The sequence below is a fragment of the Tilletiopsis washingtonensis genome (assembly GCF_003144115.1).
Source record: "Tilletiopsis washingtonensis strain MCA 4186 unplaced genomic scaffold FA09scaffold_11, whole genome shotgun sequence".
Taxonomy (NCBI): domain Eukaryota; kingdom Fungi; phylum Basidiomycota; class Exobasidiomycetes; order Entylomatales; genus Tilletiopsis; species Tilletiopsis washingtonensis.
The window spans coordinates 281,735-308,784 of record NW_020312008.1 but is presented as its reverse complement, the minus strand read 5'-3'; the positions used below and the strand labels follow the sequence as shown (position 1 = coordinate 308,784).

At 65.6% G+C, this 27,050-nt stretch overlaps 9 protein-coding genes across 9 annotated transcripts; 6 read left to right on the top strand and 3 right to left on the bottom strand.

Moving 5' to 3' along the window:
• Positions 1-23: 23 nt before the first annotated feature.
• Positions 24-2,674, bottom strand: FA09DRAFT_338862 (dihydroxy-acid and 6-phosphogluconate dehydratase; the record flags this gene model as incomplete). The annotated part of the gene is made up of 15 exons (XM_025744152.1): positions 24-79; positions 133-420; positions 475-688; positions 742-921; positions 975-1,033; positions 1,084-1,104; positions 1,156-1,387; positions 1,444-1,501; positions 1,554-1,596; positions 1,652-1,722; positions 1,783-1,838; positions 1,895-1,931; positions 1,985-2,151; positions 2,204-2,214; positions 2,380-2,674. The coding sequence occupies 15 exons, from the start codon at positions 2,672-2,674 to the stop codon at positions 24-26; spliced, it is 1,788 nt and encodes a 595-aa protein (XP_025598169.1).
• A 545-nt stretch (positions 2,675-3,219) lies between these two features.
• On the top strand, positions 3,220-3,941 carry FA09DRAFT_31118 (SPC12-domain-containing protein). The gene is made up of 4 exons (XM_025740655.1): positions 3,220-3,415; positions 3,488-3,547; positions 3,609-3,695; positions 3,758-3,941. The coding sequence occupies exons 1-4, from the start codon at positions 3,323-3,325 to the stop codon at positions 3,845-3,847; spliced, it is 330 nt and encodes a 109-aa protein (XP_025598168.1). The 5' UTR covers positions 3,220-3,322; the 3' UTR covers positions 3,848-3,941.
• Positions 3,891-5,848, bottom strand: FA09DRAFT_330048 (mitochondrial carrier). The gene is made up of 6 exons (XM_025742440.1): positions 5,638-5,848; positions 5,132-5,212; positions 4,955-5,070; positions 4,661-4,897; positions 4,462-4,518; positions 3,891-4,404 (listed from the first exon to the last, which is right to left on the bottom strand). Exons 1-6 carry the CDS (start codon positions 5,794-5,796, stop codon positions 4,035-4,037), a joined length of 1,020 nt encoding a protein of 339 aa, XP_025598167.1. The 5' UTR covers positions 5,797-5,848; the 3' UTR covers positions 3,891-4,034.
• A 1,989-nt stretch (positions 5,849-7,837) lies between these two features.
• FA09DRAFT_30911 (hypothetical protein) lies at positions 7,838-9,969 on the top strand. The gene is made up of 3 exons (XM_025740597.1): positions 7,838-8,019; positions 8,135-8,199; positions 8,266-9,969. The coding sequence occupies exons 1-3, from the start codon at positions 8,002-8,004 to the stop codon at positions 9,737-9,739; spliced, it is 1,557 nt and encodes a 518-aa protein (XP_025598166.1). The 5' UTR covers positions 7,838-8,001; the 3' UTR covers positions 9,740-9,969.
• FA09DRAFT_30932 (hypothetical protein) lies at positions 9,893-11,144 on the top strand. Its single transcript, XM_025740607.1, has 2 exons — positions 9,893-11,061; positions 11,118-11,144. Exon 1 carries the CDS (start codon positions 10,045-10,047, stop codon positions 10,681-10,683), a length of 639 nt encoding a protein of 212 aa, XP_025598165.1. The 5' UTR covers positions 9,893-10,044; the 3' UTR covers positions 10,684-11,061; positions 11,118-11,144.
• Positions 10,688-13,322, top strand: FA09DRAFT_297906 (hypothetical protein; the record flags this gene model as incomplete). Its single annotated transcript, XM_025740224.1, has 12 exons — positions 10,688-11,061; positions 11,118-11,136; positions 11,195-11,248; positions 11,313-11,487; positions 11,545-11,948; positions 12,008-12,076; positions 12,137-12,418; positions 12,465-12,719; positions 12,774-12,832; positions 12,886-13,100; positions 13,160-13,209; positions 13,266-13,322. The coding sequence occupies 12 exons, from the start codon at positions 10,688-10,690 to the stop codon at positions 13,320-13,322; spliced, it is 2,013 nt and encodes a 670-aa protein (XP_025598164.1).
• A 6,152-nt stretch (positions 13,323-19,474) lies between these two features.
• FA09DRAFT_330041 (hypothetical protein) lies at positions 19,475-19,833 on the top strand. The gene has a single exon (XM_025742439.1). It carries the CDS (start codon positions 19,531-19,533, stop codon positions 19,741-19,743), a length of 213 nt encoding a protein of 70 aa, XP_025598163.1. The 5' UTR covers positions 19,475-19,530; the 3' UTR covers positions 19,744-19,833.
• A 2,456-nt stretch (positions 19,834-22,289) lies between these two features.
• FA09DRAFT_360699 (alpha/beta-hydrolase) lies at positions 22,290-25,252 on the bottom strand (the record flags this gene model as incomplete). Its single annotated transcript, XM_025745262.1, has 6 exons — positions 22,290-22,389; positions 22,470-22,530; positions 22,619-23,045; positions 23,102-23,804; positions 23,972-24,048; positions 24,822-25,252. The coding sequence occupies 6 exons, from the start codon at positions 25,250-25,252 to the stop codon at positions 22,301-22,303; spliced, it is 1,788 nt and encodes a 595-aa protein (XP_025598162.1). The 3' UTR covers positions 22,290-22,300.
• A 328-nt stretch (positions 25,253-25,580) lies between these two features.
• On the top strand, positions 25,581-26,956 carry FA09DRAFT_330036 (hypothetical protein). Its single transcript, XM_025742438.1, has 4 exons — positions 25,581-25,919; positions 26,377-26,530; positions 26,606-26,753; positions 26,818-26,956. Exons 1-4 carry the CDS (start codon positions 25,589-25,591, stop codon positions 26,926-26,928), a joined length of 744 nt encoding a protein of 247 aa, XP_025598161.1. The 5' UTR covers positions 25,581-25,588; the 3' UTR covers positions 26,929-26,956.
• Positions 26,957-27,050: the final 94 nt, after the last annotated feature.

Genomic DNA, 27,050 nt, shown 5'->3' with positions numbered 1-27,050 from the left:
ACAGCCCATTGACTGGCGCATGTCTAGAAGAAGTCCGTCACGGCGCCCTGCGACGCATCGGCGACGGTGTGTGCGTACTCTGGGAAGCCATTGTCAGCTCATGCCGACTCGCAGCGCACCGACGAGACTTACTGTACAGCGTGCCACGCTTCACCTTGAGTTCCTTCTTCGACGGGTCCGCGTCCCACTTGGCAAAGCGGCGCTTCAGCTCCTCGTCGTCGACGTGCAGCGTAATGGTGAGCGTCTTGGCGTCGATGGAGATCTTGTCGCCGTCCTCTACGAGCGCGATAGGCCCGCCGTTGATCGCCTCCGGCACGACATGCCCAACGCAGAAGCCGTGCGAGGCACCGCTGAAGCGGCCGTCGGTGATCAGAGCTGTCGTCTTGCCGAGACCGGCGCCCATCACCGCCGCTGTGCTCTCTGCTCGGAAGCGCGTCAGCTTTTCGCTTTGCTAGCCCGTCGTACGCCACGCACCAAGCTGCTCGGGCATGCCCGGCGCGCCTCGCGGACCCTGGTAGCGGATGACGAGCACGTTGCCGGGCCCGATCGCGCCGGCACGAATAGCCTCGACAATGCCTTGCTCCTGGTCGAAGCACTTGGCCGTGCCCGTGAACTCCAGACCCTCCTTGCCCGTCAGCTTGGCGACCGCTGAGCCGGGGCACAGGTTGCCGCGCATGATATGAATGTGCTGATGCACTGGCGTCAGCGGCGGCCCTGTCTCAAGCACAGCACGCGACTCACTCCAGTCTCCTTGATGGGATTCTCGAGCGGCCGGATCACGTCTTGGTGGTCGAACGTGAGCGAGGGAACATTGGCGAGGTTCTCGCGCAACGTCCGTCCGGTGCACGTCAAGACGTCGAGGTTGAGCAGGTCTGGCCGTGACTCGCCGACGTACTTCATCAGCGGCGCTATGCCGCCGATCTGCAGATCCGCTATGAGCGAGCGCTATTGGGACCCCAGCGCCGCAGACCCACGTTGAACAGGTCGGTCATCACATAGCGCCCTGAGGGCTTCATGTCCGCCAGAAACGACGCTGCACAGAGGTCAGCGCCACGTCAAGCTGCGCAAAGCATAGCTACGCACTCTTCTCAGTGATGGTCTGGACTGTGACGCAGTGTCAGCAGCAGCATCGCTTCGTCCAGCGAACGCACTCACAGTCGTCGATGCTGAGCTGAACATCGCCCGCCTTGGCGATGGCGAGCAGGTGGAGCACGAGGTTCGTCGAGCCACCAATGATGGTGTTCATCACGAGGCCATTGAGGAAGGCCTGACGCGTCAGAATGTCTCGCGGCTTGAGGTCCAGCGCAAGGAGGTTGCGCATGGCCGCGCCGGTCCGCAGGCACTCGGCTCGCTTTGCTGGGTGCGTGGCTGGTGTCGCTGCCGTTCCCTGTAGGCGGTCGAGTGAGCGAGGACATGGCACGTGGCGTAGACGTTCGCCCTCACAGGCAGGATCATGCCCGTCGTCTCCATGAACGTCGCAAAGGAGTTCGCCGTGTAGATGCTGTGTGGTGCGTCAGCAGCTGTGTGACGTGCTGGCAACTGCACAAGCTGACCCGCCGCAAGCTCCTGGCCCAGGGCAGCTTTCCCGCACAATCGCTGTCAGAAGAGCGGCGTGAGCGGTGGCGCGGCTGAGTGCACGTACGAGACGCACCAGCCCGCTCCTCGTCGTTGATGCGGCCAACGGCGAACGCGCCTGCCGCTTCGAAGGTGTCGGAAATCTGGCTGTGGCAGCACACATGCTTCAGCCGCTATCCCTCGGAATGTGCGGCAAGCCTGACGCACATGTCGTCGCCCTTCTTGCGGCCCAGCGAGGGAATGTCGATGCGCAACGTGCCCGGCTGGAGAGGTGGGCTCGTGAGCAGAGAGCGCTGCTGGCAGCTGCCTCTGTACGCACAGCGATGGTGCCGCCCCAGACGAGCAGAGTTGGCCGGCTGCGGACAGCATGTGAGCACATAGAGGGAGCAGGCAGCTTCAGTCCACGCACTTGTGTCGCATGGCAGCAATGAGCGCGCCCGGCGGATTCTTGTCGCAGCCGACGACGGAGATGTTGCCGTCGTAGTACTGGCCCAGCATGACGCTCTCGATCGAGTCGGCAATGATCTCGCGCGAGGGTAGCGAGTAGCGCATGCCGGCTGTGCCCATCGTGATGGCCTGCAGCGTGGTGTGAGCACTGCGAGAGAGAGAGATGTTGGGAGAGACTCACGTCGGAGATGCCTGAACCGCGCAGAGGCCTCAGTCAGCATACAGCCCAGGAGCACAAAGGCCAGCGCTCTGAACGTCCCATCCAAGGCATGCGTGCTACCTGGACCTGACCCAGTCCCCGATGCTCTCTTCTGCGGGCCAGTGCCAGTGCCTCGCTCCACTCTCCACCTTACTCACCAATGGTGTTGAACTGCAGACCCACAAGGCCCTCCTTAGTGCAGCTCTCCTTGACCCAGTCGGCCAGTTCGCGCAGATGCGAGTTGCACGGGTTGCCCTCCCACCACACGGCACTGATGCCCACCTGCGCCTTGTCGAGGTCGGCGACCGTGAGGCCGGCGGCGTGCAGCATGGCCTGGGCACCGCCGCGCTCCGGGTTCTGCGTCAGGTGGCGCGACTGGCGGTTCAGGATAGGCGCGGCGCCGTTGCCGCTGCCGGCGGCGGGCACGCGCGGGTTGGTGAGCTCGACCTCCATGCTGCAGCTGGCTTGTGGCGTGGTTGCGGGAAGGACAGAGGCCGGGCATGCACTTTGCGCTACCCCGCACCTGCTGTTCCCACGCGCCGCGCGCTGGTCCGAGCGTCGCGAAACGCAGCTGCACGTGCGGCCGCTCCTGCTTCCTCTCCACCACCCACTCCCTACCTCCAAAGCAGCAGCCTCGCCAGCACCTCGCACCACTACAGGTCCGCGGCCCTCTCATCTCCTTCTCGCCGTCGCCGCATCCCGACTCGCTCGTCGACCGCCAACCGCCTGCGCGCTCGCGCCTCTGGGCAGCCATGGCCTCTTCTGCCTCGCCCTCCCTGCTCGACCAGGTCCGCACCTCGCTCGAGGGCCGCATCGTGAGTGGCAGAGCCGCCGCGCAGTGCGGAACATGGCGCTTGCTGTCTGGGCGAGCTGGGCTGCGCGCACGAGCCGCTAGATGCGAGGTGCAGTGTGCGCCATCGGCAGCGCCGCCGCAGCGTCGGGGCTGCTGAGGGCAGGAGGCATGCTGGCCTCACTACAGGTGTTGTGGAGACTGGCGGATGTGCGCGAACGCCCGGCGAATGCTTCAAGCGGACCACCTGGCCAGAACAATAGTCCACTGCACGGGACTTGGCATGCCGACCTGCCGCGCGATTCAGGAGCATGAGCTCGCGCCGGCGTCCAGTCCTCTGTCGCGCAGCTCAGATTGACGGCGCAGGGGTGGCCGTCGTACGCTCCCTGCGCATCGGTCAGGAGGTCTCGCTGAGCGCCTAAGCTCCATCACGTCTGCGTGTCCCTTTTGGCTCGCAGCTTACACCACGCGCACAGTCCCTGCAGGGGCAACGGCTCGCCGACCGCATCAATCAGGAGACGCTCGTTCTCGCTGCGGTGAGCCAGCCTGCCTCTTGCCCTATCGCGAAGCCCGTCTCACGCTCCAGCAACCACACAGGTGCTCGCCTTCATCGCGGGCTGGGCGCTCGACTCGCAAAAAGTGCTCATGCTTGTGTACGGCGCGGGCGTGGCACTTGCTCTCGTGGTGCGTGCAGCGCTGCGTCTCAGCTCTCGTGGCGCACCGGCTGACCACAGCTTCTGTCTCAGGCCTGCGTGCCGCCGTGGGAGATGTACAACCGGCATCCGACGCGCTGGCTGGAGCCGCGGGAGAGCGCAGAGAGCAAGAAGGACCTCTGAGCACAGCACACACCAATGAGAGCCAGCTTCAGATCAGACCCAGGGCAGTGATCGTTTCGTTTGCAACAGCAGAAAAGGGTGGGCGTCACAGGCGAAGAGGGGTCTATGAAGCCCGAGGCCGGCAGTGCAGAAAGGTGCACCGGCGCAGCGACGAGCGGAATGGGCGAAGTGGGTAGATGGTGGTCGCTTAGGCCTTGGGGGTCTTGGCGAGCTCGACACCGTTGGTGGCGCCAAGCACACGCTTGATGTCGCCGTAGATGGCGAACTGGCCGGCGGTGAGCGTGGCAATCATGACCATACGCGGGCCCAGGCCGCCGAAGAGGCCCTTGACGCCGAGCTGCTTGCTCATGCCGATGAGGCGCGACGTCGTCGACTGGCCCGGCTCGGCCTTGGACTTGTTGATCTTCGACAGCAGCGTGTCGGCGGGCTGCGAGATGAAGGCGGCGGCGAGACCGGCAATCACACCGGACGCCAGGTTGAGGCTGGTGACGAGACCGGCCGACAGCTCCTCCTTCGGCTTGCCCGTGAGCGACAGGATCTTCTCGAAGGCGACCTCGCTGTGCGGTGCGTCAGTGCGCGATCTCGGGCCAAGCGGACACGCGCGCGCGACTCACTAGACGGCGAACTTGGCCATGGTGTACGGCACCTGCTTGAAGAGCATGGGACCGAAGCTGCGGGCAAGCGAGTCAGTGATAGGTCTCAGCGCAGCGCCTGTGCGCGCGCAAAGAGCAGCACGCAGCTCAAGTGCTTGCAGCGCGCAATGCTGCTGATCGCCCATGTCTGCGCGCGCTTCTGCCGCTGCGTGCCACTCACCCAGAGTAGAAGCCCTTGAGGCCCTCCTCCCGAGCGATGCGGCCGAAGCCACCAACGAGGCCGTTGGCGAAGCCGGGCGTGGAGACGAGACGGATGCGCGTGGCCTCGAGCGGGCACAGGGCAATGTCGGCGAAGAACTCGGCGATACCCGAGGCACCAATGTAGACGGCGGCGCGGTTGGCCGTGGCCGTCTCGAGGCCGACCTGGTCGATGATCGTCTTCTTCCAGAACTCGTAACTGCGCGCGGCACTGTGAGCACGCCGCGAGGAGCACAAGAGTGCGCGCCAAACTCACCCGCCGAACTTGAAGGCACCCTGCAGGAAGTAACCGGCGGCCGTGGGGCCGAGGCCGGTCAGGAGCGCGCCGGAGCCCTCCTTGGCGATGATCTGGCGGAAGCCAGTGACCATGCCCTGCACAAGCGCGCGCAAGTCAGCCTCGGCCTGTCGGAGCAAGCGCGCGCGCACGACGCACCTTGTTGTACACCTCCGGCTCAAGCTGGATGCGCGTCTTGACGACATCGACGGGCGTCAGGGCACCGTGGGTGATGGCGCACTGTGAAGAGAGGGTGTCAGTGCGCAGCGCAAGCGTAGACGCATTCGATGCATCGCCAGGAGCACAAGAAGCTGCGCGAGCAGGCACGTCTTCGCGCGCGCTTTTCGCAGAGCGCACGCTGAGAAGTTCGCAGCGCGCGCCTATTCCCTGCGCAGCGCGCAAGGCCACAGGCAGCTCATCGCGCCCTCGCCGCAAAGCCAGCATGTGCTCAGTGGCCGCTGGACGCTGATCTACATTGCAGCTGCTGGAGTGTCGCAGTGTCTCGTCGCCGACGATTTGCACGCTGCCAGATAAGCGGTGCGTGCGAAGAGCGCGCTCGCGCGAGTGTGTCCCCTCTGCACCAGTCCTTGAGGCCACGCGACGATCCGGCAACGCAACAGCCCGCCGACGCCTGTTCGCCGCACTCCGAGCCCTGAGATACTCACGCAGACGGCACCGGCGAAGGCGAAGCGGGCGTAGAGGGCGGCGCCGGTCGGGGGCGTCTCGACCTCGAGGGGTGCGCGGATGGGGAAGCGGCGCATGTCGGCGGCCGGCGCAGCGACGGCGTTGTTGAGCGGCGCGAAGAGGGGCGAGGAGAAGGCCATGGCGGGCGACGGGATGTGGGGGACGGTGAGAGGGAGGGAGAGGAGATGGAGGTGAGGTGGGAAGGTCGGAGCGGCGCTTCGTGCTGCCTTGGCTTGACGGGTCGCTCCGGCGCCCCGAGCGAACAAAACGTTGCGCTGCGCGCTGGCCGGCCGCGAGGCGAGCATCCCAGGCACCTGGGCGCAGAAAGTGCGGTCCAGGCCGTCACCGCTGCCAAGCTGCTGCCAGCCTCGGCCGTGGGCGCGTGCGCTTCTTCGCGATCGCACGGCGCTCGGCCGCGTCGCCGGCGGCCGGCCTGTCGAAACTCGGCTAACGGCGCCGCTGCTCAAGGGTGCAGGCGCAGTGCCTGGCGCGCCCGGACTGACCCGACTGCGAGAGAGACGGCGCGCTTTCTGGCTGCGTCCGCGTGCCTTGGCCGTGCGGCGCCGCGCGACCTCCACTCGAGACATGCTTCTGCGCAACGGTGCTTCGAGCGTCGCCGCTGCTGCTGGGCGCTGCGAGCCCACGTTCAATCCGTCACGTCTATGTACGAGCAGCTGAGGTGCTCTGCATCAGACTTGAAGCGTCGCTGCCTCTTACAGCCCGCAGTAGCATGCCGTCGCGAGCCGGTCGCGATGTCAGGAGGCGCCTCGCCGCCTCCGAGAAGCCGGCAGCGGTGTCGGCGCGTGGTGCGTGCTGCGTGTTGCCATGCTCGGACCAACGCAGCAGCCACGCAGATCCTCGAGACGGAGACATGACAGAGAGGACCCTGGACGCAGATCTCACGCTTGAGGCCCACTTTTCGGATGCAGACCTGGACAGGGCCGCCAGGACGACGTCGAACCACCAGACCACGATGGGCACAGGGCCTTCTACGGCGACTCGCTGCTCGTCCCAGACGAGGCGGGACCTCGTTGTCGCCTCGGCGGCGGCAAGAAAGCTCCCAAAGTGCGTCTAGCCGCCCTCTTGGACTTGCCATCAGACAATCTCGCGGCTCCTCCTTCTCGAGGGCCACCGCGCACAACTACAGCCTGCAGCGAGCGAGGATGCCGATCGACGCTTGCGATGGGAGAAGCCGGCGGGCTGGCGAGCGCGCTACGAGGGATGCAGCCTCTCGACCTGCGGCTCGGGAGCTGCGGCTTTGGGAGGCAGCAGCCGCAGAAGCAGGAGGCGCGCCGCGGCGGAGGGGCGACGAGCGTTGCGCCGGCGCCGGCGGGCGGCCGGTGCGGCACGGCCTGCGGCGCCGCGGCTACGCTTCGCGCTTGCCCCTCGCGGCCGCCGCCGCCCGCAGCCGACGCCGCACCCTCTCCGCCTCTTCTTCGTTCCCAAGCGGCAAGTCGCGAAGGCGGAGGCGCTGCAGCTGCAGCTGGGCGCACTGCGCAATCCGTGGCGGCGAGCAAGACGCGTCGTGCGTGCGCGGGCGCACGGGAGGGGTCCGCGAGGCGTGCGGCACGGCGGCAGCGTCCGCGCTGCTGCACCTCGAGGGGAGAGAAGCCGCAGCGGCCGCGAACGAGCCGGCGGCGGCAGAGCGGCAGGGGCGGTGCGTGCGCGAGAGAGGGGCTTGCGAGGCACGAGGGCAGTCAAGGGGCGCGAGGGAAGCCTCCGCGGCCGAAGTGCCCGCTGCGCGCCTGCGCGCCGCGGGCAAAGGCAGGCGCTCGGGGAGGCGTGTGGCAGGCGGCAGGCGGCAGCGCGGCAGGAGCAGGCGGCGAGAGGCGCGAGAACAAGCACGGCTCGCCGGCGCGGCAGCGGGAGCGGCGGCGGGAGCGGTGTGTGCTTCGGCTGTGGCTGCTCGCGCGTCTCCTCTCTCTCTCTCCATCCGATCCCGCAGCCGCCTCTCTCTCACACCACACTCACATCCTCCAAGTCTCAAGCCTCTCACACACACACCAAACGATCGCATCTGCGCAACTTCGTCGCTCCACGCTCTCTTAATCGTCTGCTTCGCCTCTCTCGCCCTCTCGCGTCTCGACGCAGCCGCTCAACGCGAGGCATTGATTGCCCTCGCTCAGCTCGCTGCTCTCCGCTCGCTCAGCCATCCAAGGCTGCGCTGCGCGTCCGCCTTCTTCACATCTGCGAAGCCTCTGCGTCTGTCCTCTCGTCCGCGGCTTGCCTGCGCATCCGCTCGCGTGGCCTGGGCGCTCTCCGCCGCGCTCCGCTCGGTCCTCGGCTGCACGCCGCAGGCCTGTCTCTCTGCGCTGGGCGCATTCGGAGCATCTCGCTGAGCTGCGATGCAGGGCTTCGTCAAGGTGAGTCTGCGTGCTCAAGTGGCGTGTCGACCGTGCCGCAGCAGGCAGCACAGCGCTGTGTAGCGGACGCAGGCACGCCGGACGGCGGACATGGCTGACCCAAAGTGCGCCGTAGCATGTGGTGCGCTCGCCGCTGGCGCCCTCTACTGTCGAGTCAATAGCCGCGCGGAGTCTCGAGCAGTGAGTGTTTCTGCGCTCATGCTCCTCGCTCACCTCAGCCGCATGCTCACGCGAACGCACTCGCAGCCTCGCGTCCCGCGCCGAGACGTCCAGCGCCAAGCTGACCGGCAGCTTGCGGCAACGCTCCTCGGGCCTCGACCCCATCGAGATCATCATCATCCTCGGCACTTTCGTCTGCGTCTTTGCGCTGCTCGTGCTCGTCGGCACGCTGTGCAAGGTGTTCAACCGGCCCTCTACCGAGGCACACCCGTACTACGGCGGCAATGGTCTGTACCATCCGTCTGCTGCCGGCTACGGCGGAGGTCCGGGCAGCCAGGCTGCTGCGCGCGCCGCGGCCGCAGGTGCGGGAGGACCAGGCTCCTCGACGAACCTGCTGAGCGTGGAGCAGAAGTACAACGCGCGCGCCAGTCTGCTGGACGCCGCCAGTCCCATGGGCGCAGGTGGCACAGGCAGCAGTCCGCACCTCGATGATTCGTTCGGCGACTCCTCGACCAACTCCGTCGACGACTACTTCGGCATGCGCAAGCCTAGCGCTGCAGCTGGCCCTTCTCACGCGCCGCACGGCCGCAACGCCAGCAGCAACATGGGCCATTCGCGCGGCGAGAGTTCGGGCATCCATCTGCCCGGTCCCTCTGCGGCACGTCGGCACGGCGGCGGCGCATCGGGGCAGCATCCCGCGCTCCTCTCCGGCGGACCCTCTCCCGACGGCGGCGGCTTCCGGCCGGGCCAAGTCGTCGTGCCCGCAGGCTACGGCACGGCCGGTCCCGGCGGACCCGCGCCACAGCTACGCGCTGCTCCAAGAGGTCCTCCGCCGGCGACGGATGCGCGCCGGCGCTCCAAGTACGCGCGTGCAGACGGCCGACGCATCGACTCGGTCGGGCCGGGCGTGCTGCGCAAGAGCATGTTCCTGGCGTCGGACGAGGCGCCCACCGATGCGGCGGCACAACGTACCTCGATGTATGCTGGCGGCAGTCGCGTGCAGCGACAGCAGAGCGGCAACAGCGAGGGCAACACGAGCGGCGGTCTGCGGCGCGTGGACAGCGTCGGCAGGGGCGATGCACGACGCAGAAGTCAGGCGTATCCTGCGGGTGCGGGCGCCTCGGCGCGCACGCCGAGCATGTATGGCGCGCTCGCCAACGATCGCGCCATGATGCGCAGCGCGCAGGCGGACAACTTTGGTGCGGGACGGGGAGGGGCAGCAAGAGGCGATCCATTGGGCGCAGCGAGGAACAACGAGGGGTACGAGTCGATGGACTCTCCTTCTTCCGTCGGACCACCAGGCGCAGCACTCAAAGCGGGGCCTCGCATGCCCAAGCAATACGCGCAGCAGCCGTCGTCGTACGCCTCTGCGGGACAAGAACAGTACGGCCCGCCACAGCCGCCGCCGCAGCTCAGCATGCCGCCGCCCGGCGTGCGAGTGCCTCGCGCAATGGGCCCGCCGAGCCCGGGCATCGCGCCGGGCATGCGCATGCCGCCGATGGGCGGGTACGCACATCAGGCGCCGCTCGCGGCGGGAGGTGGAGGGAGACAGATTCTGTGAGAGGGAGAGAGAACGAAGAGGATCGGCGATCGGCTGGAAGCGCTTCGCTGCCTCCCTGCGAGCGACGGGCTGCGTCGGGCCTGGCCTCTCTTCTCCTTCCGCTTCCGCTCTCCTCGCTGCGCTTCCCTTCGGCCGTCCTGTAACACCAGACAGTACCCCTCGGACGGCCCGGCCGCCGTCGTCTGCGCCTGGCACACGCGCGCGCGGCCGCTGCCCCATTTTTCGCTTCGCTTCGCCTCTCTCTCTCTGAAACCCCCTTTTCTCTCTCATTTTCGATCATATCTTCACCTCGCACTCTCGTTCAAATGGTCTATGCTATTCACGGCCTCTCTGTTCGACACCCACTCTCTCACCGCTGCTGCTGCGGAAAGACCGATCGGCGCATCGAGGTCGTGCCGGCCGCAGCACCGGTGCTGCCTGCGAGCCGCGCCAGAAGGAGCCGCTCGGACGCGTTCACCATCAGCGTTCGAACGTCAGAGCAAGAGCGATGCGATGCTGCTGCGCCAGAGCATGGAGGAGAGAGAGCGAGCTCGGAGGGGCGGCCGCCGCTGCGGCTGCCGCCAGCTCCAGCCCAGCAGACGGCCGCGGCCCCGCGGCCAGCTCCCCCTGACGCGCCTGTGGCTGCGCCGTGCGAGGCAACCCTCGCGGCTGGGCGCGCATGTCGAGACTGCTCCCGTGCCTGGATCTCAGCGAGGCACGCAAGGCGCACGGAGCACCCGCCGCCAGGGCCAATCTGGCGCCCGCTGTTGCCTATCTGCCCTTCTACATTGGCTGCACCTTGCTTCTCATCCACCAGCATCCGCAAGCCAACTCAAGCCTTAAACACACGTCGCAACCTCGTTCGCTCTGCACGCCAGCGTCTGGAGCGTCAGCCTCGGCCACACCTGACAAGTCTGCAGGGAGAGAGCGATAGGGCGGCACCGACGCGAAGACTCATTCGCTAGAGGCATGCTTCGCAGCGCCGCAGTGCGGCTGCTCGCCGCACACAGCAGTCGGCATACCACTGCCTCTCTCTGCACACCGCGCGGGCGGCTCGCTCAGCCTCGGGCAGCACCGCATCGATGTCTCTCCCTCTCCTCCGCTCGCGCGCAACGAGCGACGGCCTCAGCGTCAGCGCCGCGTTCCGCAGACGACGAGCCGCCTCTGCCCAGCGCCACCGACCACGCCGTCATTTCAGTGTTCGACCTCTTCAGCATCGGCATCGGCCCGAGCTCCTCGCATACCCTTGGGCCCATGCGCGCGGGCGCCATCTTTGCGACGGAGCTGCTAGATGCGGGCATGCTGGAGAAGGTGGAGAGGGTGGTGGTGCATCTGTATGGCAGGTGAGTGGAGTATGGAAGAGAAGTGGAACGAAGAGCTGACGTAGAGTGCGGCGTAGCTTGGCTGCGACTGGTGAGGTGAGAACGTCTGAAGGCCGAGCCGTGCTCTCCGCGCTGCTCACGCTCACTGTCGCAGGGCCACATGACGCCTCAAGCGCTTCTGCTCGGTCTCGAGGGAGTCGATGCCGAGGTCAGCCCTCATTACTCTCGCGCTTGATACATCGGCTTCCAGCTGACCCTCTCTATGCCTTCAGACCGTCGACACCGCCTGGGTCCCACAGCGCTACGCCGCCATTCTGGCGCACAAGGAGCTGCGCATTGGCTCTGCGCTCGGCAAGGGCGAGGGCAAGCAGATTGTCTTTGACTCTGCGCGCGACTTCAAGTGGATGTGGGGCGAGGTGTTGCCGCTGCACAGCAATGGCATGCGCCGTGAGTGCCGCGCAGCTCGCAAACTCGCTGGCTTCGCTGACGACGCGTCACCGCCAGTGAGCGCGTATGATGCACAAGGCGACCTGCTCGCGACGAACGACTACTACAGCGTCGGCGGCGGCTTTGTAGTCAACGGCGCAATGAGCACGGGCGCCGCCAAGGAAGAAGGAAGAGATCATCCGGAAGACCTGGCGGAGAACTTCCTCTACAAGGCCATTCGGCCTGAGGACGCCGCTGGCGCCAGAAGGACGGGCGCAAGGCGAGCGCCGCAAGCGGAGGAGGCGACTGCGCAGCTCGCTGCGCCGGACGGAAGCGAAGCTGATGCTGCGACAACGCCGTCGATACCGCTGGAGAAGGAGACGCAGCTGCCGGATCGAAAGACGGCGGCAAGAGGCCCGGTCGTGCCGTTTGTCTTTTGGGACGCGGCAAGTCTGCTGGCGCTTACGCGGAAGCACAACATGGTGCATTGCGTGCACCTCTGCTGCGTCGTAGAGCGTCAAGGCTGACGCAGAGCGCGCAGACGATTGCTCAGATCGTGTATGAGAATGAACTCGCGCTGGGTCGGACGCCCGCCGAGCTGCGCGCCAAGGTATGGAGCGCTCTATCTCGAAGGTGCGCTCAGCTGAGCTCTCCTCCCCCACACCAACAGCTCTTCCGTATCTGGGACGTCATGGACACCTGCGTGCGCGAAGGCGTGCACTCCGAAGAGACGCATCTCCCTGGCTCCCTCAACCTGCGTCGACGTGCGCCGGCGCTCTACCAGCGCCTGACGCGCGGCTTCTACACGAGCAAGCGCAAGCGCATCGGCGAGGAGCATGGTGCGATTGCCGCGCCGCAGAGAGAGGGCGAGGGCATTGCAGTGTCGGAAGGAGAAGTGGAGCAGAGAGCGGAGACGGCGAATCTAATGGTGGGACGCTTTGATCATGCCATCGTGAGTTGCCCTTTCTCCTCGGCGCCGAAAGCTGACCGCCCCTCAGATGCCAATCCCCTCTCGTCGACATTCCCAACATGCGCCAGACTGGCTGTCAGCGTACGCCATTGCCGTCAACGAAGTGAACGCGTCCGGCGGGCGGGTGTGCGTGGCGCCCACGCTCGGAGCCGCAGGCGTAATCCCCGCGACACTCAAGTACTTCCTCGAGTTCATCAGCGACGACGAAGAGCGAGACGTGCAGACGTTCTTGCTGACGGCCGGCGCAATTGGCATGCTGTTCAAGAGGGGCGCTACGATTTCAGTGAGTCGCGCACGAGGTGGGCGAGACTAACTGCTGACGCTGGCATGCGACCAGGCGGCGGAGGGAGGATGCATGGCCGAGATCGGCTCCGCTTGCGCCATGGCAGCCGGAGCGTGAGTCCCTCCTCTCTTTGCCTTTCTCCATGCGCTCATCTCTCCCTCTGCAGTTTCGCAGCATGCATGGGCGCCCGTCCCTCGGTCATCGAGAACGCAGCCGAGATCGGCATCGAGCACAACCTGGGCCTGACGTGCGATCCCATTGCCGGCCTCGTGCAGGCGCCTTGTATCGAGAGAAACGCACTCGGCGCCGTCAAGGCCGTCGTTGCGGCGCAGTTGGCACTCGCGAATCCGTCAGGCGAACATGCGGTGTCCTTGGACGATGGTAAGTCGATCAGCATTGACGTCGCGCCCTTGGCCTGGCTGATGAACGGCCTCTCACAGCTATCTCGGCCATGAGAGCAACGGCTCGCGGTATGCGAGTCGAGTTTAAGGTGAGCGCTTCTCCTTGCGCTGCGCCTTGCATCACAGGCCTGACGCCTCTCGACAGGAAACCTCCCTTTCTGGCCTCGCGACGAGCGTGCGCATTCCCGTGTCTGTGCCGTGAGTGCCGTTTATGCTCGATGCTCGAGGTGCGCGTGAAGCTGACGCTCGAAGACGACAGTGACTGCTAAGAGCTTCCACTCCGCTGCTGCTGCTGTGCTACGCTGATGCTCTTCGCTGAATGAGAGCTTTATCTGCGCGATGCTGCGATTCTGAGTCTGCCGCCTGCTGCTGTGTTCGCTGCTGCGGCGTCATGCTCTCGTCTGGCCACGCTTCCGCTGAGGGCGACCTCGACTCGGATCGCGGTGCTGGCGGCGTAGACGCGCTGCGGCCGTGCATCCCGAAGAGGCAACACGGTGCGCGGCGCGTCCCGCTCAAGGGGACACGCCGTCGCCCCTTTCAGCTCGTCGCTTCATATCACACTCATCACCTCAACACGCCGCACAGTGCTGGCCTGCCGTGTGCTCCGCCCTACAAAGAGAGCACTGTGATGAAGTGACGGCGGCGGCGGCGCTTCTCGGCCGTGCCGTGCCAGCAGAGCAGGCGGCCGCAGGCTTCGCTTGCAGGGCCGCGCCGCCGCACGGGAGCCGGCCGAGCGCTGCGCTGCGCTTGGCTCAGCACCACCACCTCCTCATCATCTCTTCTCCCCTCTCTCTTACTTATTCTACCCTTGTCCATCATGCGTCTCCTTCCTCTGAGGTGAGCAACTCGCTGCAGGCGACTGTCGCTGCGCGAGGATGCCCTTTCTATCTTACATATTGGCCGAGTCTTCGACGACGACATGCTTGAACCTGAGCGCCTTCACCACCTGCTCTCCAGCAGTCGGCTGTCCGATTACTGACGCTTCTCACTCCTACGCAGCTAGCGACAGGCTCTCTCGGCATCGTGCATTCAGCGGCCGAGACAGAAGGTGAGCAGTCGTCCAAGGCCGAGGGCAAGCAGCGCGAGGACGCGAAACATATTCACACGCCGACTTGCTGACGAGACAACTTGTCTATTCTGAGCGCTGTTGTGCCTTCAATCCCCACGCCTTCACTTCGTCCGCTGACACTGCTCCTCGCTACTCGCTGCAGACTTGCCCGACGCGCCCGCTACGATCAGGTGAGTGGCTGCATGTACGTCGCTGCCTCGGCGCGATGATGTTCATACATCATCATGCTCTTTCCGACTCCTGACGAGACACGACTCTCTGAGCGCCTCGTCCCCTTCAATCCCTCTTCCGCAGCCCGCGCTGACGCCTGCTTGCCCTCGTTTCCTCGCGACAGGCTCGCTCGACCGCCTCACCACGTCTCGGACGTCGAACAACCTAGCCTTCTCGTGAGTAGTCCTGCAAAGCATGTCCTTGCCGCGCGAAGACGACCTTATCATATATCCGACCTCGGAGGAAATAACCCCCTGACTGAGCGCCACGCTTCATCCACGTCCTTGCTTGCGTCCAATCGCTGACACCACGCCGCTTCCTCGTTCATCGCAGGTTGGCTTCACCGCTTCAGCCAGCGTAAGCCCGCCATGCAACCACAACTAGCAGCGTGAGTGATCCCGTCGAGCGCTCTTCGCCGCGCAAAGATGCTTTCCCAGGTATTTCTGCTCTCTGAAGAAACACGCGAAGCTGAGCGCCCGTCCATCTTCTCTTCGGTTTCCTGCGTGACCAAAGCGCTGACTGCCGCTCCTCGCTTTCTCAACAGGCTCGCTCAGCGCTCTAGACCTGCTTTCCCTTCGGACAGCCGCTCCATCAAGGTGAGTCGTGGCTACTGCCGTGGACGTCGCGCAAGGATGCCTGGGAATGTGGTGTTCTCCTGAGCTCTGACGAGAATCGATCGTGCCTGAGCGCTTTCTTCCTCTCCGCATGCTGCTTTATAGTCGCTGATCCCCGCCTTCGCACCTTTGGAAAGGTCCTCTCGACGTTCTGCGAAGCCCGACAGGAGTTGTGGTGTCCTCTCTGCTGCTTGATGAAAGAGCACACTGCCTCGGAGCGAAGGTTTTCGTCGGGACATGCCGCCGTCACCTTCGCTCCGAGCGCTCCACTCTATTCTCAAGCAGCAACGACAGTCGCTCAACACCGCGTCGGGCTCTGCGTCCTGCACGAGGTTTGTCTTGGTGAGTGTCTAGCGTGGCCTCGCACTATGTCTGCATCTATACACCGACTGCCAAGCCAAGTTGCTGACTCTCCCGACAGCCTCAGCCACCTAGAGCTTGATCCGGTTCTCTGGAGCGATGAGAGCGACGTTAACGCAGTTCAGACGCTCCGTGCAGCGCCTTGACTGCGTCGACTTCGGTCACACCGCTCCAGAGAACCGTTTCACGCTCTCGCTCTGCGCGTGAGACATCGCCGCGTGAGTGCTCACGAAGAGAGGGCATCGCGCAAGGATGTCTCATACCGAATTCTCTGCTCTCTGATGACAACATCGAGCCCTGAGCGCATCTTCTCCCCTCGCTTTCTGGTCATTGCGCTGACTCTGCTCTCGTCCTCGTACCTTGACAAACTCACTGGACGGCCACGACGGTTAGACACGTCTGTCGACAAGCGAAGGTGAGATCACGTGTCCTAGACAGAGGCTCGATGATACGGACACATCGTCCATGCGTTCATCTGTCGGACACCTGACGAAAGCCTAATGACTGAGAGCGCCCTTCAACCCATCAGCCAGCCTTCGAGACGACGCGCTGACGCCTTGCTCTTCTTCAGCACTCGTTCGCCGCCAGATCGGCCTGTCATACAGTCGTCACGACGTCTGCATCAACGCCAGGACGGTGAGTCTCTTCCCATGCCGAGCGCTCGTTGATGCGGACGTCATGTCCCTTTGCATTTGTTGGACTCACCACATGGCGAGAATCTACTACTGAGAGCCACCGCATCCTATTCCTGTCGCTCGTTCTGCCTCTTCCTCAGCGCTGACGCCTGCATGTCTCGGCACTGCCTCACTCGCCCTTCACACTTCTCCGACGGCCTACCGGCACAAGGTGAGCTCGTTGGCGTTCGCACGGCACCCGAACGATGCACGGACTCCGTCCGAAACCTTACTATCCCGACTCCTGACGACAAACGATCACCCTGACTCTGCCGCGTCTCGCTCCTGCATTCTCGCCATCACATGCTTACGCTCATGCTCCACGTCGACCGTCAGTCTATCCTCTCGAAGCGAGCCATCCTTTGGCACGCGCAACGGTCGTCGTAGGTGAGTCCCTCGCGGGTCTCACTCAGAGTTGGGTCTCCATCATCCACACGCTCCGCTGCGAGCTAGCTGCCCGAGGCCTTTCTTGGACTGGTCGAAGGCGACACGTGGGACCGACAGCGCTTCGGCAACGTCTGGTCGGGGCAAGGGAGGCGTTGCGTGATGCAGGCTGCCGGGGTCCCTGAAGAGCCTTTTAGGCGGGGACCTGGCCAAGTGCGTTCTAAGAACAAGACACTTGCCCTCCGCGCTTTCGCGGAGGACCACGAGAGACACTTTGGTGCCGCCCAGTGTTGGTCACCTTGCCCGCTGGGCGGTTAATGCCGTTGTGGCGAGAACGCCTTCGGGGCGTTCGGCCCTCGGACCAAAGCGGGATAGCCCGCCCCCTTTTTCAGGGTGTGCGTGTCTCTTCGCGTGTGTTGGCGCCTGTGTCATGACACAGCAGTATCTGCGCAGTCTGGCGTGCGAGCGCCGCGCTCCAAGGAGCATTGCGCTCACAGGAGCGTTGAGCAGCGCCTGGCAACCACGGCCAGTGGTCGTGCCCTTGCCGAACCTTTCTCTGACCCTCCGCTCTAGCAAACCCACCACGACTAGCCTCTCAGCAACATCGGCTGCGCGTCGAGCATCAGGTGCGTCTTCCGAGGCGCACTCAGAGGTTCAGTGAAGGCATCCCCACCATCCACGGCATCGGCCGACGCTCTGGAATGGGCAAAGGCTGCGTGGGACCGCGTGTGTGCTTCGATGCACGGCCGGTCAGAGGGAGAGTCGCAGGGCTCACCGCACGCATGCGCCGCCTCGCTGCCGATCAAAACGTAAATTGGGCTGTTTACGTTCGAAAGCCTGCGCGCGCCTCTGCGTACGGACGGGCGCTTGTCTAGCCCTTTGCCGTTCTAGCCGCGGCTGCGAGGGTCTGGCCCTTCCAGATCCCACTGCCTCTGACTCTTCCTCCTCAGGTGCGCTCGACGAGGATCGCTTGCTCGATGAGCATCGGCTACGCCAACGCAGCTTCGGTGAGTCTTTCGAGACTCGCTCAGCAGGTGGAGGTATCGTCGCGATCCACGTCCTGGCGCCGGTGTAGACCGGCATGCACTGGAGCACGCTTGCGTGGCGCTAGCCTGAGTTCTTGAGCACACACTGGCGGGAGAAAGGAGCAGAGAACACCTTGCGGGAAAGAAGCCCGCCGCAGCTGGCGTAACACTGCTCGCGGGAACGGCCACGACCGAGCCTCATACGCGTCCCATGTGCGCCGTTGCTGCTGTCTTGAAGCCTTCGTGACTGCGGCCGTGCACTGTGCTCGTGGCTGAGGCCACTGTAGCAGCGAGAGTTCCGCTGCGCTTGCACCGCACGGAGCTCCGTATCACCGCCCCACTCCAAAGCTAGTCTGTCAGCTGCAGCGGTCGCATGTCGCCGATGAGGATCTCGGCTCCTGTCTGTCCTGTCTGCGTCTCACACAGCTGTGTGCTTGGCACGCGATTCGTTGAGGACTGCCCCTTTCGAGAATGCGCCGCCTGCTGACCCCCTCTGTGCCTCTTGCGCATAGGCACGCCACATTCGGACGGACAAGCAGCACTCGCGTTCTCGACCACAGTGAGTCTTTTGACTCACTCAGCGGAGGGAGGCATCGTCGACATCCACGCGACGGGTGGCGCTGTGGGAGCGTCGGCCCCACGTGGGGCTCGCCTGGCCTCGCGCCAGGGGGGTCGGAGGAGGGATTCGGGGCATCACGACGCTGGCGTTCCGCCCTTGGCGCGTGCAGCGCAGGCACGACCGTCGCCTGTCGCGGCGTGTCTCTGTGGTCGATTCTGCCCTGCTGCTGCTCACGCGACTTCTCGAGGATGCGGCCTGGATTACCACACCCCGGGTGCGCTTCACGCTCAAATGAGCTACGCAACGCACTGCCTGAGAGTCGGACGCAGAGCAGCAGGGGTTCATAGAGCGCCAGAAATGCGCGTCGTCAGACTGGCAGTCGATGTCCTGCCGCGCCGCAGCCTTGTGGGGAAGGACTTTGATCGGGTGTTCTAGTGCTGCGGCACATGCTCCCCTGCGACGATTGTGTGGCGGGGGCTTATCCCCCCTGCGACCTTTGCGTGGCCCGGGGCTGATCCTTCCGAGTAATGCACCCTTCGCTGACCCCATCTCTCGTTCGCTCGCGCAGATGCAACGCAAGCACCCTCTCGAAGCCTCAAGTTCGACGGCGACTTGTGCTGGTGAGTCTTTTGACTCACTCAGAGTGCAGTTGCATCGTCATCTCCGCGCGCGCACCTACGTGGGGCTGCGGGTCAGCGCACACCGTGACTTGCGGCTTTGCGCCCAGGCTTGCCAAGGCAGCTGTAGCAGATGCGCGGTCGTCGTCCGGCAGGTCCCTTACACGGCAACCTAAGACGACGGCCGGACGCCAGGCCGGTTCGGGCCTGAAGCAGGCCTGGTAGCGGGACTCGCTCGCGCTTTCAGCCGGGCGAGTCCGAGGAAGGTCTGAGTCATCCGAGCTGCATCTGGCCATCCGGAGAATCGTGCCCCTGGGGGGCTGCTTTCATTTCCGCCCACGACTTTGCAGCGTGACTGCCGCGCAGCCTCCGTCGTTCTCCTCCCGGCGCCGGGTTGCTTTGTACTGGTGCGCCGCTGGCCACGGTGCATCCGTGCCTTGTGAGCTTGCGCCTGGCGGTTTGCGATTGTTGTTGCGCGGTGGTCGGGTTGTACTGTCGTGGCCTGCAACGGGCAGCCTGCAGCATGAGGACTGGCGGTCGGGCTTCTTCGCTGGCTCTAGTGCACCACTGCGCAGTTCGCCTCGGCTGGGCAGTCGAGAACGGCGGGCTGATCTTCCAGAATGCGTGCCTCTGACCCTCTGCTTTGCCCACGCATGCAGTGTCGCCGCGAAGGACACATCGCCTCGCTCTCGGCTCGCCCTCTCTTCGCCCCTGCCCCGTCTTCGCCCCGCCGTCGCCCTTGTCATCGCACTCGCCCTCGTCGGACTCTCGCTGCGCGCCAGGTGAGTCTTTTTGACTCATTCAGTGGGGTTTCATCGTCGAAATGCACGCTCAGTTCGACGACGACTGCGTGCGACTGCGCGTGGTGCCGCCACGCGTGGTCGGAGGCCGGTTGTCGATGGTTGTCGCCTGCGAAGTCTGTGTAGGCCGCCTGGACGGCTGTCGTGCGGTGCTGTGGTGGTGTTTCTCCCTACTCCCTTCCACTCCGCCCGCCTACTCCTTCACTCCTCCCTACTCCTTCACTCCTCCTCCCACTCCGCCCATTCCTCGTTCCTGGTTCCTGGCCCTTGTTCTTGGTTCCTCGTTCCGGGCTTCCCTCCTGCTCCTTTGATTCTCGTTCCATCGACTCCCGTAACGCCACTCCGCGCTCCATGGAACGCTGCTGCAGTGCGGCGGCAGTCGAAGAGGACGGAGTTTTGACAGTCTTGCTTGTGCTCTGTCGGCGCGTAGATCCTTCGCTTCGTGCGTTGGCTACTCTGTGCTGCTGCTCCACCGCTTGTGCCGCGGGCGTGGGCGGACCGCTGCCTAGATGCCCCCGCTGACTCCATACTCTCACTTCCATATCTTATCAACAGACAGAGTCGTCGGAGGCAGTGCCGCTCATCGAGGAGTCTCGGTACGCACCGTGAGTCGGCACGTCGATCAGCTGTCGTGCGCTCCTGCTGACTCTCGTCCGCTCTAGGCCCAGTCGATGCCTCAGCCTCGCTCTCCTTAAAGTATCACCGTAGCTCTCGACCATCATGTGGGTCCTCTTTCGAGGGCTCGCTCAGAGGGGCGTCTCATCATCCGCGCATGCGTGAAAATCGTCTTGCAACGGTCCGCCGTGGGGCCTCGTCTGGCTCGCCCAGGCGCGGCCGGAGGCCGGTTCAGGGGTTGTCAAGCCCTCACCCGGCAGTCCTTACGGACCAGCAGTAAGCTGGCGACCTCATACAGCCAAGTCTCATGCCGGTGCAGTCGCTACGGCGCGGCGGCGCGGCAGGGCTCCGTCGCCGCCCCGCCGCGAAGTAGCATTTCGCCGGTGTCGTGGGCAGCGTTCCGGCGCTTAGCCCTTGAGCCACTTCCCGCATGTTGAAATGTATTGCCGGCCCCTGCTGGCTGATCGGAGGTTGATCAGACCCTAGTGCTCTGCACAGCAGCGACTCGCTGCTGCAGAGCGGGTCAAGCTGACCGCGCCAGTATGCCCTCTCTGACCCCCTCTTCTTCCCTGCGCGAAGCGTTTAGGCACACACCTCAAGCTCGCGCACGCCGCCGGTGAGTCTCTCGCGAGGCTCGCTCAGAAAGGCATCTCAAGATCCACGCTCTCGTGGGACCCGTCCGGCTCGTTTGGACGCGGTCGGAGGCCGGTCCAGGGTCTGCCTTGCCCTCCAAGCAGTGATTTCGGGCGCGGACACGCGCTGTTGATGCGGGCAGGGCGTGGCTTTCGTCCGGTACTCACGACCACACGGCGGGCGCTACTCCAGCAGAGGCAGAAGGCTGGCCGTAGGTGTCTCATCGTGTGGTCGTGGGGCTAGACGGCAAGCCACGCCCCGCTTGCGCCGGCGGCGCGGTGGCGACTCATCTCGAGACTCGGAGGCTCCTGTCGTTCCCCAGTGCTTTGCACAGCTGCGACTGCGTGTACAGCCGTCGAGCTGATCGTGCCAGTGTGCGTTTTCTGACCCCCCTCCCTGTTTCTGTTGCCATTCATCAACGCGCCTCTGCGCAGCAACACGACCCCGAGCACGAGCACGAGCAGGAGCTCTTCTCGGTGAGTCTCTCGCGAGGCTTGCTCAGAGAGGCATCTCATCATCCGCGCTGCCGTGGGACCGTTCGTTTTGACACGGTCGGAGGCCGGTTCGGGGTCTTCAAGCCCTTACGGGCCAGTGGGCCGGAGACTGCGTTCCGCAGAAGCGTGCAGGTCTCATGCCGCCGAGCTGCTCCAGAGCGGCAGCTTCACCGCCGGCACTGCGGGCGGCGTCTTCTCGCGCTTCGCCCCGGGGACACCTCACGCACGCTGTGGCCGCCTCGCCGCGTCCTGCTGTGCTGTCGGGGGATCCTTGCTTTCCCTAGTGCGCCGCCGAGCACAGCTGCGACGCTCCTGATGCCCCAGGCCCTCGAGCTGACCGGTCAGTATGCCTCCTCTGACCCCTCCTCTTCTAGAAAATGTCGACGCGCATACGAACAGCTCAAGCACGCAGCGCGGTGAGTCTCTCGCGAGGCTCACTCAGGACGCAGGCTGCGCCTTCACAATCCGCGCGTACGGCGCTTTGACGTCAGCGCGGGACCTTCGCCGTGTGGCACCTCCGTGTGTCTCACGGCCTTGGTCGGAGGGGGGATGTTCTCGGGCCGGCACTGTGCCGTGCCGCCGCCGGGACGGACTGAAGGCGCCGACTCCCCGACAGAGCTCGTTTTGCGGCCTTCACGTCTCGCGCCGCCGTACAGCGCAGTCGCCGGCCTGGGTGTGTGCGCTGGATTGAGCCAGGATGCAGGTTGCCGCTCGCCATTACGTGGGTGCAAGCGAGCGCCAGCGACTCCGTAGAGTACAGTGCCAGGTCTTGCATCGCTGTGGCGGGCACAGATCTGCGGCCAACGCGGCCCATGCTCGGCCCGCATGTCAGGGCTGGTCCTTCCCGTGTGCGCCTTCCCTGACCCTTCATCCGCTGCTAGGCGTCAAGAAGCTGTGCGACGTGCAGGAGGGAATGGCGCGTGCAGGGCCAGCGCATGATGCGTCGCTTCAACTCAGCGCCGGGTCTCCCCCGAGACACGAGCGCTGATCGGCGACGCACATCTCTCCTCGCTCACGGCACTCTCGTCCAGTGCAGACGTCAGCTCGTGTCTTGCTCCTGTCTGCTTTGCGTCGCTGCGAAGCAATCTATTGTCCCTCTCCTCCGTCTATCTCCACCAGTCCCGGCTCACAAACCACGCATGACGCCCTCCTGGTCCGCCGCCTCGCCGCCGCCCGGCACCTCGATGCCGGCCTGGAAGAGACAGCCTGCGCCGGCTGATTCGCACAGGAAGGAAGGAACGAGAGTCAGTCTGATGAGTCGCATTTCGTTGCGAGGTGCAGGGCGCGCCACTCACCGACGCGCGACTCGCTCGGCAGCTCCAGGAAGCCCACCTCCGGGCGTTCGGCGTCGATCGTCTGCGATGATGGGAGAAGCAGCGCGCGGGTCAGCGCACTTGCCGGGCGTCCAAGCTGCAGCTTCTTGAGCAGCAGGAGCCAGACTCACCATGCTGCCCTTCCACATCTGCCAGCCGCGCTTCTCGCGCTCCTCCTCTTGCGGCGCCTCGTACTTCGCGCTCGCGCTCGGATGCAGCAGCGGTGCTTCCGGCATGAGATGCGTGAGCAACCATGCATGCCGTGGGCTCGCGTCTTGTCGTGCCGCTTCCTCCTTCTGCTCCTTCCGCGCCTCCGTCGCCGTGTGCGCGCCCTGCTCTTGCTCGGCGGTGATGTCGAAGTGCGGCAGTGCAGAGACGGGCATGAACTCGACGTCCACGTCGACGCTGCGCGTGGGGCGAACCGGCGCAGGCGCCGCCTCGCGTGCGGCGGCGCCCTGCAGCTGCGAGGCGAGGGCGTCGAACCACTGCGCGACGGGCGTGGCGAGCCAGCGCGTGGGACGCAGGCCAGACCACCAGCCCAGATGTCCTCCTCCGGGTCTGGACGAGAGTCAGCCCGAGGAAGCAAAGCTAAGCGCAAGGGGGCAAAGACTCACGTGGTCACGAGTGCGATGAAGCCGTTGCCCTTCTCGGCCGTCTCGTGCTGCTGCTCATCCAGGCCCATCGCCTCCCTCACCGCCCTCACACTCTCGGGCGCCACGATGGGATCGTCGTCTGCGTTGAGCACGAGCAGGGGTCTTGCGACGCCCTTGAGATGGTTGATGGCGCCGGCCTCGGCGTAGTAGTCGTCTGCGTGCGCAAAAGGGAAAGGACCGTAGGGCGCCTGGTGTCCGCCGACGTGCCGCGTCAGGATGTCGTCGACCCACTTCAACGAGCCGGCCTTGATGCCGCGCGCCTTTGCTGCGGCCTTCACCTCCTCACTCTGCGTGCCGAGCAGCGTGCGCAGCGGCACCTGCAGCGGCGCATGCAGCGCCAGCGTGTCGGCGTGGCGCGCCGCGAGGCGCGAGAGGTTGCCGCACATCTTGCGCGAGTAGACGCCGCGCAGCGCGCCGCCGTCCTCCAGACACGCCGAGCCGGCGACCATGTCCGTCGGCGGCGCGCACACGAGGGCGCCCCACAGCTGTGCCGCCGCGCCGTCCTCGCCCAGCAGCTTGGCCATGATGTTGGCGCCGAGCGAGAAGCCGAGGCCGAACATGGGCGAGTCGGGATAGCGCGAGCGCAGAAAGAGCAGCGCGCAACGCGCGTCGGACGTCTTGCTGCCCGAGTACATTTGCGCAGAGGTGATGGGCGTGTTGGCACCTGGGGCAAGGGGCCGAGAAAGCGTGAGTGATGGGAGGAGGCAGCAGAGGGCAAGAGAGGCCAGAGAGGTGTGCCTGGCACTCGGCGCGCAGAGGCAAGCAGGCAAGGAGGTGGGAACAGACGAAAAGTACGGCAGGCAGAGAGACACAGGCAAAGAAAACACTCACAGCCACGAGAGTTGACGACGGCACAGCGATAGCGCTTGCCGGGACGCGTGACGAGGTGCTTCACGACGTGGCGGACGCTGTGGGAGGGGGGAAAGGGGGGGCGGGGGGGGGGGGGGGGGGGGCGAAGGGGGATGTCAGCAGCAGCAGCAGACAGGACAACGCCGCCGGCCCTCGACGCTGACGGGCAGCAGAGTGCGAAGGCCCCCTCCTGCTTTCCTTCGAACTGCAAATTCGAGGACCGATGCAAGCTGCATCGGAGAAGCGCCACGTCGTCTGGCTCTCCTTCAAACAAGGCAGGATAAGGCTTCTTTCTAGGCCCTTGCGTCAGAGAGCGTGGCGTGCCGAGGAGGCACAGTCCCCCCCCCCCCCCCCCCCCCCCCCCCGGGGGGGGGGGGGGGGGGGGGGGGCCTTGCAATAGCACAGGAGCAGCGAGCCTCGCGCACGAGAGCTTTGCCTCGGCAAGAGCCACCCCTTGGCGGGGCTTTGCGCGTGGCGAAGGAGCGAGCCGACAGGACACTTGCGCCGCCCAAGGTCGTCTTTCTCACTGCCCCCCCCCCTCCCTTCTTTTCCGGCTCCTGGTCTCTCCATCTCCTCTGCCCCCCTTCGCTCCGTCGCTTTTGCGAGCCGCACTTCACCCGCTTCGCCAGCGTGCCAGCGTGCCAGCGTGCCAAACGAGATTGGCCAGCCAGGGCCTGCTGTGCAGCTAGCGGACGCAAGGCCGAACTGACAAAGCCTTGCGCAACACCGACGTGCATCCATGCTCCTGACCCCCTCACGACTCTCCCGCTTCACTTTCTCCTGCGCTTCCTTCTCCAAGGGCACAGCTCGCGCTCCGGGGCCTGCCACTCACTAGCTCTCGTCGCTGCCGCCCGTGAGGCCGTGCAGCATGACGACGGTCTCGATGCTCTCCCTCGCCTCGCGCTCGCCGCGCTGCGTCGCCGCCGTGGCGACGTCGACACTAAGCGTGCCGCCGTCGGGGAGCAGCAGCACGGCGCGCTCGTAGCGCACGGCATCGAGGGCGAGCGTGTCGGCGACGGCGCTGTAGAGCGTCTGCAGATGGCCCGCGGCGAGCTGTGGCGACGGGCGGAAGGGCGCATGCAGCGCGGCACAGGCGGACAGGAGGTCGGGCAGGAGCGATGCGGCGAGCGCAGCGCTGCTGCTGCTTTTGCCCGAGCTCGTGCTGGCGGCCGCCGAGCTGCGATGCGCACGGTGCTCGACGGCGGGATGCGCGGCGGCGAGCGGCAGCGGCAGTGCGCGCGTGAGGAAGGTGAAGAGCGGCATGGCGGCGCAGCGGAGGGGCGGTGGTGGTCGCGAGGCAAGGGAACGCCGCACTCTGTGAGAAGCGCCGCTGCGAGGGCCCTTGGATCTGAATTGAATGCGCCAGGCGCGCCTCTGAGCTGAAGATCGACAGGCCCGGCACGTTCTAGTGCCCCTCCACTCAGGCGGCGGCGCCGGCCCGTGTGTCCAAAACCGGCCCGAGGCGCACACCGCCACACACGCCGTGTTCTCACGGCCTAGCGTCGTGTCACACGCGGCTTGCTCCACCGCGAGCAGCGCTCCTCTCTCTCTCTCTCCCGCCCACGACCGTCGCCCCTTCCAGTGTCGCTCGCTGCAGGCATGGCCGCCGCGCTCCTCGCCGCGCCCGCGGTGCACCTGACGCCGCTGAGCGTGCTCTTTGCCGCCTGCTTCCTCCTGCTGCCCCTCTCGCTCTCGCTCCTCTTCTCCCTCGCCCTCTCGCGCGCCCTGCTCCTCTCCGCCGCGCGCGCCGCCGTGCAGCTCGCGCTGCTCGCCAGCCTGCTGCGCCCGCTCTTCGCCGCGCGCAGCGGCGCGGCCGTGGCGGCGCTGGGCGCGGCGCAGGTGGCGCTCAGTGCGCACGAGGTGTGGGCCAACAAGGCGCGCCGCCGCTACGGCGGCATGGCGGCGCGCATCCTCGGCGCCATCGTGCTGGGTGAGTCGTTGCAGGCAAGTTGCGCGAGGCGCATGTTGGGCTGCAGATGAGCGCAAGGCGAGGAGAGGCTTGGACAAGGGCGCGAGGGCGCGCGCTGGAGAGGCGCGGCCTGAGAAGACGAGAGCGAGGCACGCGGCCTGCACTCTTGGCCCTCCTTGTGCAGGCACTGGCTGGCTGCACTGCTGCTGCGCGAGCTCGCTGGGCGTGATGGGGGGGGGGGGGGGTTGCAGGCCCCAACCGGCAATGCCGAACTCGGATATGATGGGCTTGAGGGCGGGCCTTCGAAGGCAGCTCGAGGTGGGCAGAAGCAACGAGCAGCTTTGCTGTTCCCTCTGCGCCTCAAGCGCCGCTTGGACCGGCCCACGCGAGCTTGCGTCTTTCCATCGCGCCGGTCTTCTCGCCCCCTTCTCTCGTCTGTTCCTTCTCAACCCTCGCCCCTCTCGCCTCCCCCCCACAGCCACCGTGCCGCTCACCGCGCTGGCGTCGCGCTTCATCCTGCGCCAGGCGCCGTGGTGGGAGCCGTCGCGCTACGTGCCGCTGCTCGGCATGGTGCTCGGCAATGCCATTTCCGCCGTGACGCTGGGCAGCAACCACGTGTTGTCGGTATTTGAGTACGTTGTTGCGCGCCCTGCGCTTCTCCTCACCCTTGCCCCACTCATGCTGATGTGCCCTTTCTGGCCACACAGTTCGCAAAGAGATACGGTCGAGGTGCTCCTCACGCACGGCGCCTCGCGCTTTGAGGCGTGCAGGCCCGTGGCGGCAGAGGCCCTGCGCACGGCACTGCTGCCCGTGCTCAACCAGATGAGCGTCGTGGGTCTGATCTCGATTCCCGGGGTGAGCTGTTGCGCCCTTCGAACGAGAGAAGGCAGCAAAGAGGCGCTGACACTGGGCGGTTTAGATGATGACGGGTGCGATACTGGGCGGCGCAAGTGTCGCACAAGCTGCCTATCTACAGGTGACGTTGCCCTTGCTTCCACCCTTGCCCCTTGGCTCTCTCTGCCCACGCTGACGCACTCTCTTTTCGCAAGGTCATCATTCTCTACCTCATCTCCTCGTCGTCGTCGCTCGCCGCGCTCTTCGCCGTGCTGGCGGCGTGCAGCACGATGCTGGACGCGCACGGCAGAGTGCGGC

Bases quoted from the DNA above. Each gene is read 5' to 3' on its own strand.
- FA09DRAFT_31118 (XM_025740655.1), top strand. From the start codon at position 3,323: ATGAGCTCGCGCCGGCGTCCAGTCCTCTGTCGCGCAGCTCAGATTGAC. The intron at 3,416-3,487 runs GTCTCGCTGAGC...CCACGCGCACAG, and splicing joins CCCTGCGCATCGGTCAGGAG to TCCCTGCAGGGGCAACGGCT. The intron at 3,696-3,757 runs GTGCGTGCAGCG...CTTCTGTCTCAG, and splicing joins GCGTGGCACTTGCTCTCGTG to GCCTGCGTGCCGCCGTGGGA.
- FA09DRAFT_330048 (XM_025742440.1), bottom strand. From the start codon at position 5,796: ATGGCCTTCTCCTCGCCCCTCTTCGCGCCGCTCAACAACGCCGTCGCT. The intron at 4,898-4,954 runs GTGAGTTTGGCG...TGCCGCGCGCAG, and splicing joins GGTGCCTTCAAGTTCGGCGG to TTACGAGTTCTGGAAGAAGA. The intron at 4,519-4,660 runs GTGAGTGGCACG...GCTTGCCCGCAG, and splicing joins CTCAAGGGCTTCTACTCTGG to CTTCGGTCCCATGCTCTTCA.
- FA09DRAFT_30911 (XM_025740597.1), top strand. The intron at 8,200-8,265 runs GTGAGTGTTTCT...ACGCACTCGCAG, and splicing joins GCCGCGCGGAGTCTCGAGCA to CCTCGCGTCCCGCGCCGAGA.
- FA09DRAFT_30932 (XM_025740607.1), top strand. From the start codon at position 10,045: ATGGTCTATGCTATTCACGGCCTCTCTGTTCGACACCCACTCTCTCAC.
- FA09DRAFT_330041 (XM_025742439.1), top strand. From the start codon at position 19,531: ATGGTTGTCGCCTGCGAAGTCTGTGTAGGCCGCCTGGACGGCTGTCGT.
- FA09DRAFT_330036 (XM_025742438.1), top strand. From the start codon at position 25,589: ATGGCCGCCGCGCTCCTCGCCGCGCCCGCGGTGCACCTGACGCCGCTG. The intron at 26,531-26,605 runs GTACGTTGTTGC...CTGGCCACACAG, and splicing joins CACGTGTTGTCGGTATTTGA to TTCGCAAAGAGATACGGTCG. The intron at 26,754-26,817 runs GTGAGCTGTTGC...TGGGCGGTTTAG, and splicing joins GTCTGATCTCGATTCCCGGG to ATGATGACGGGTGCGATACT.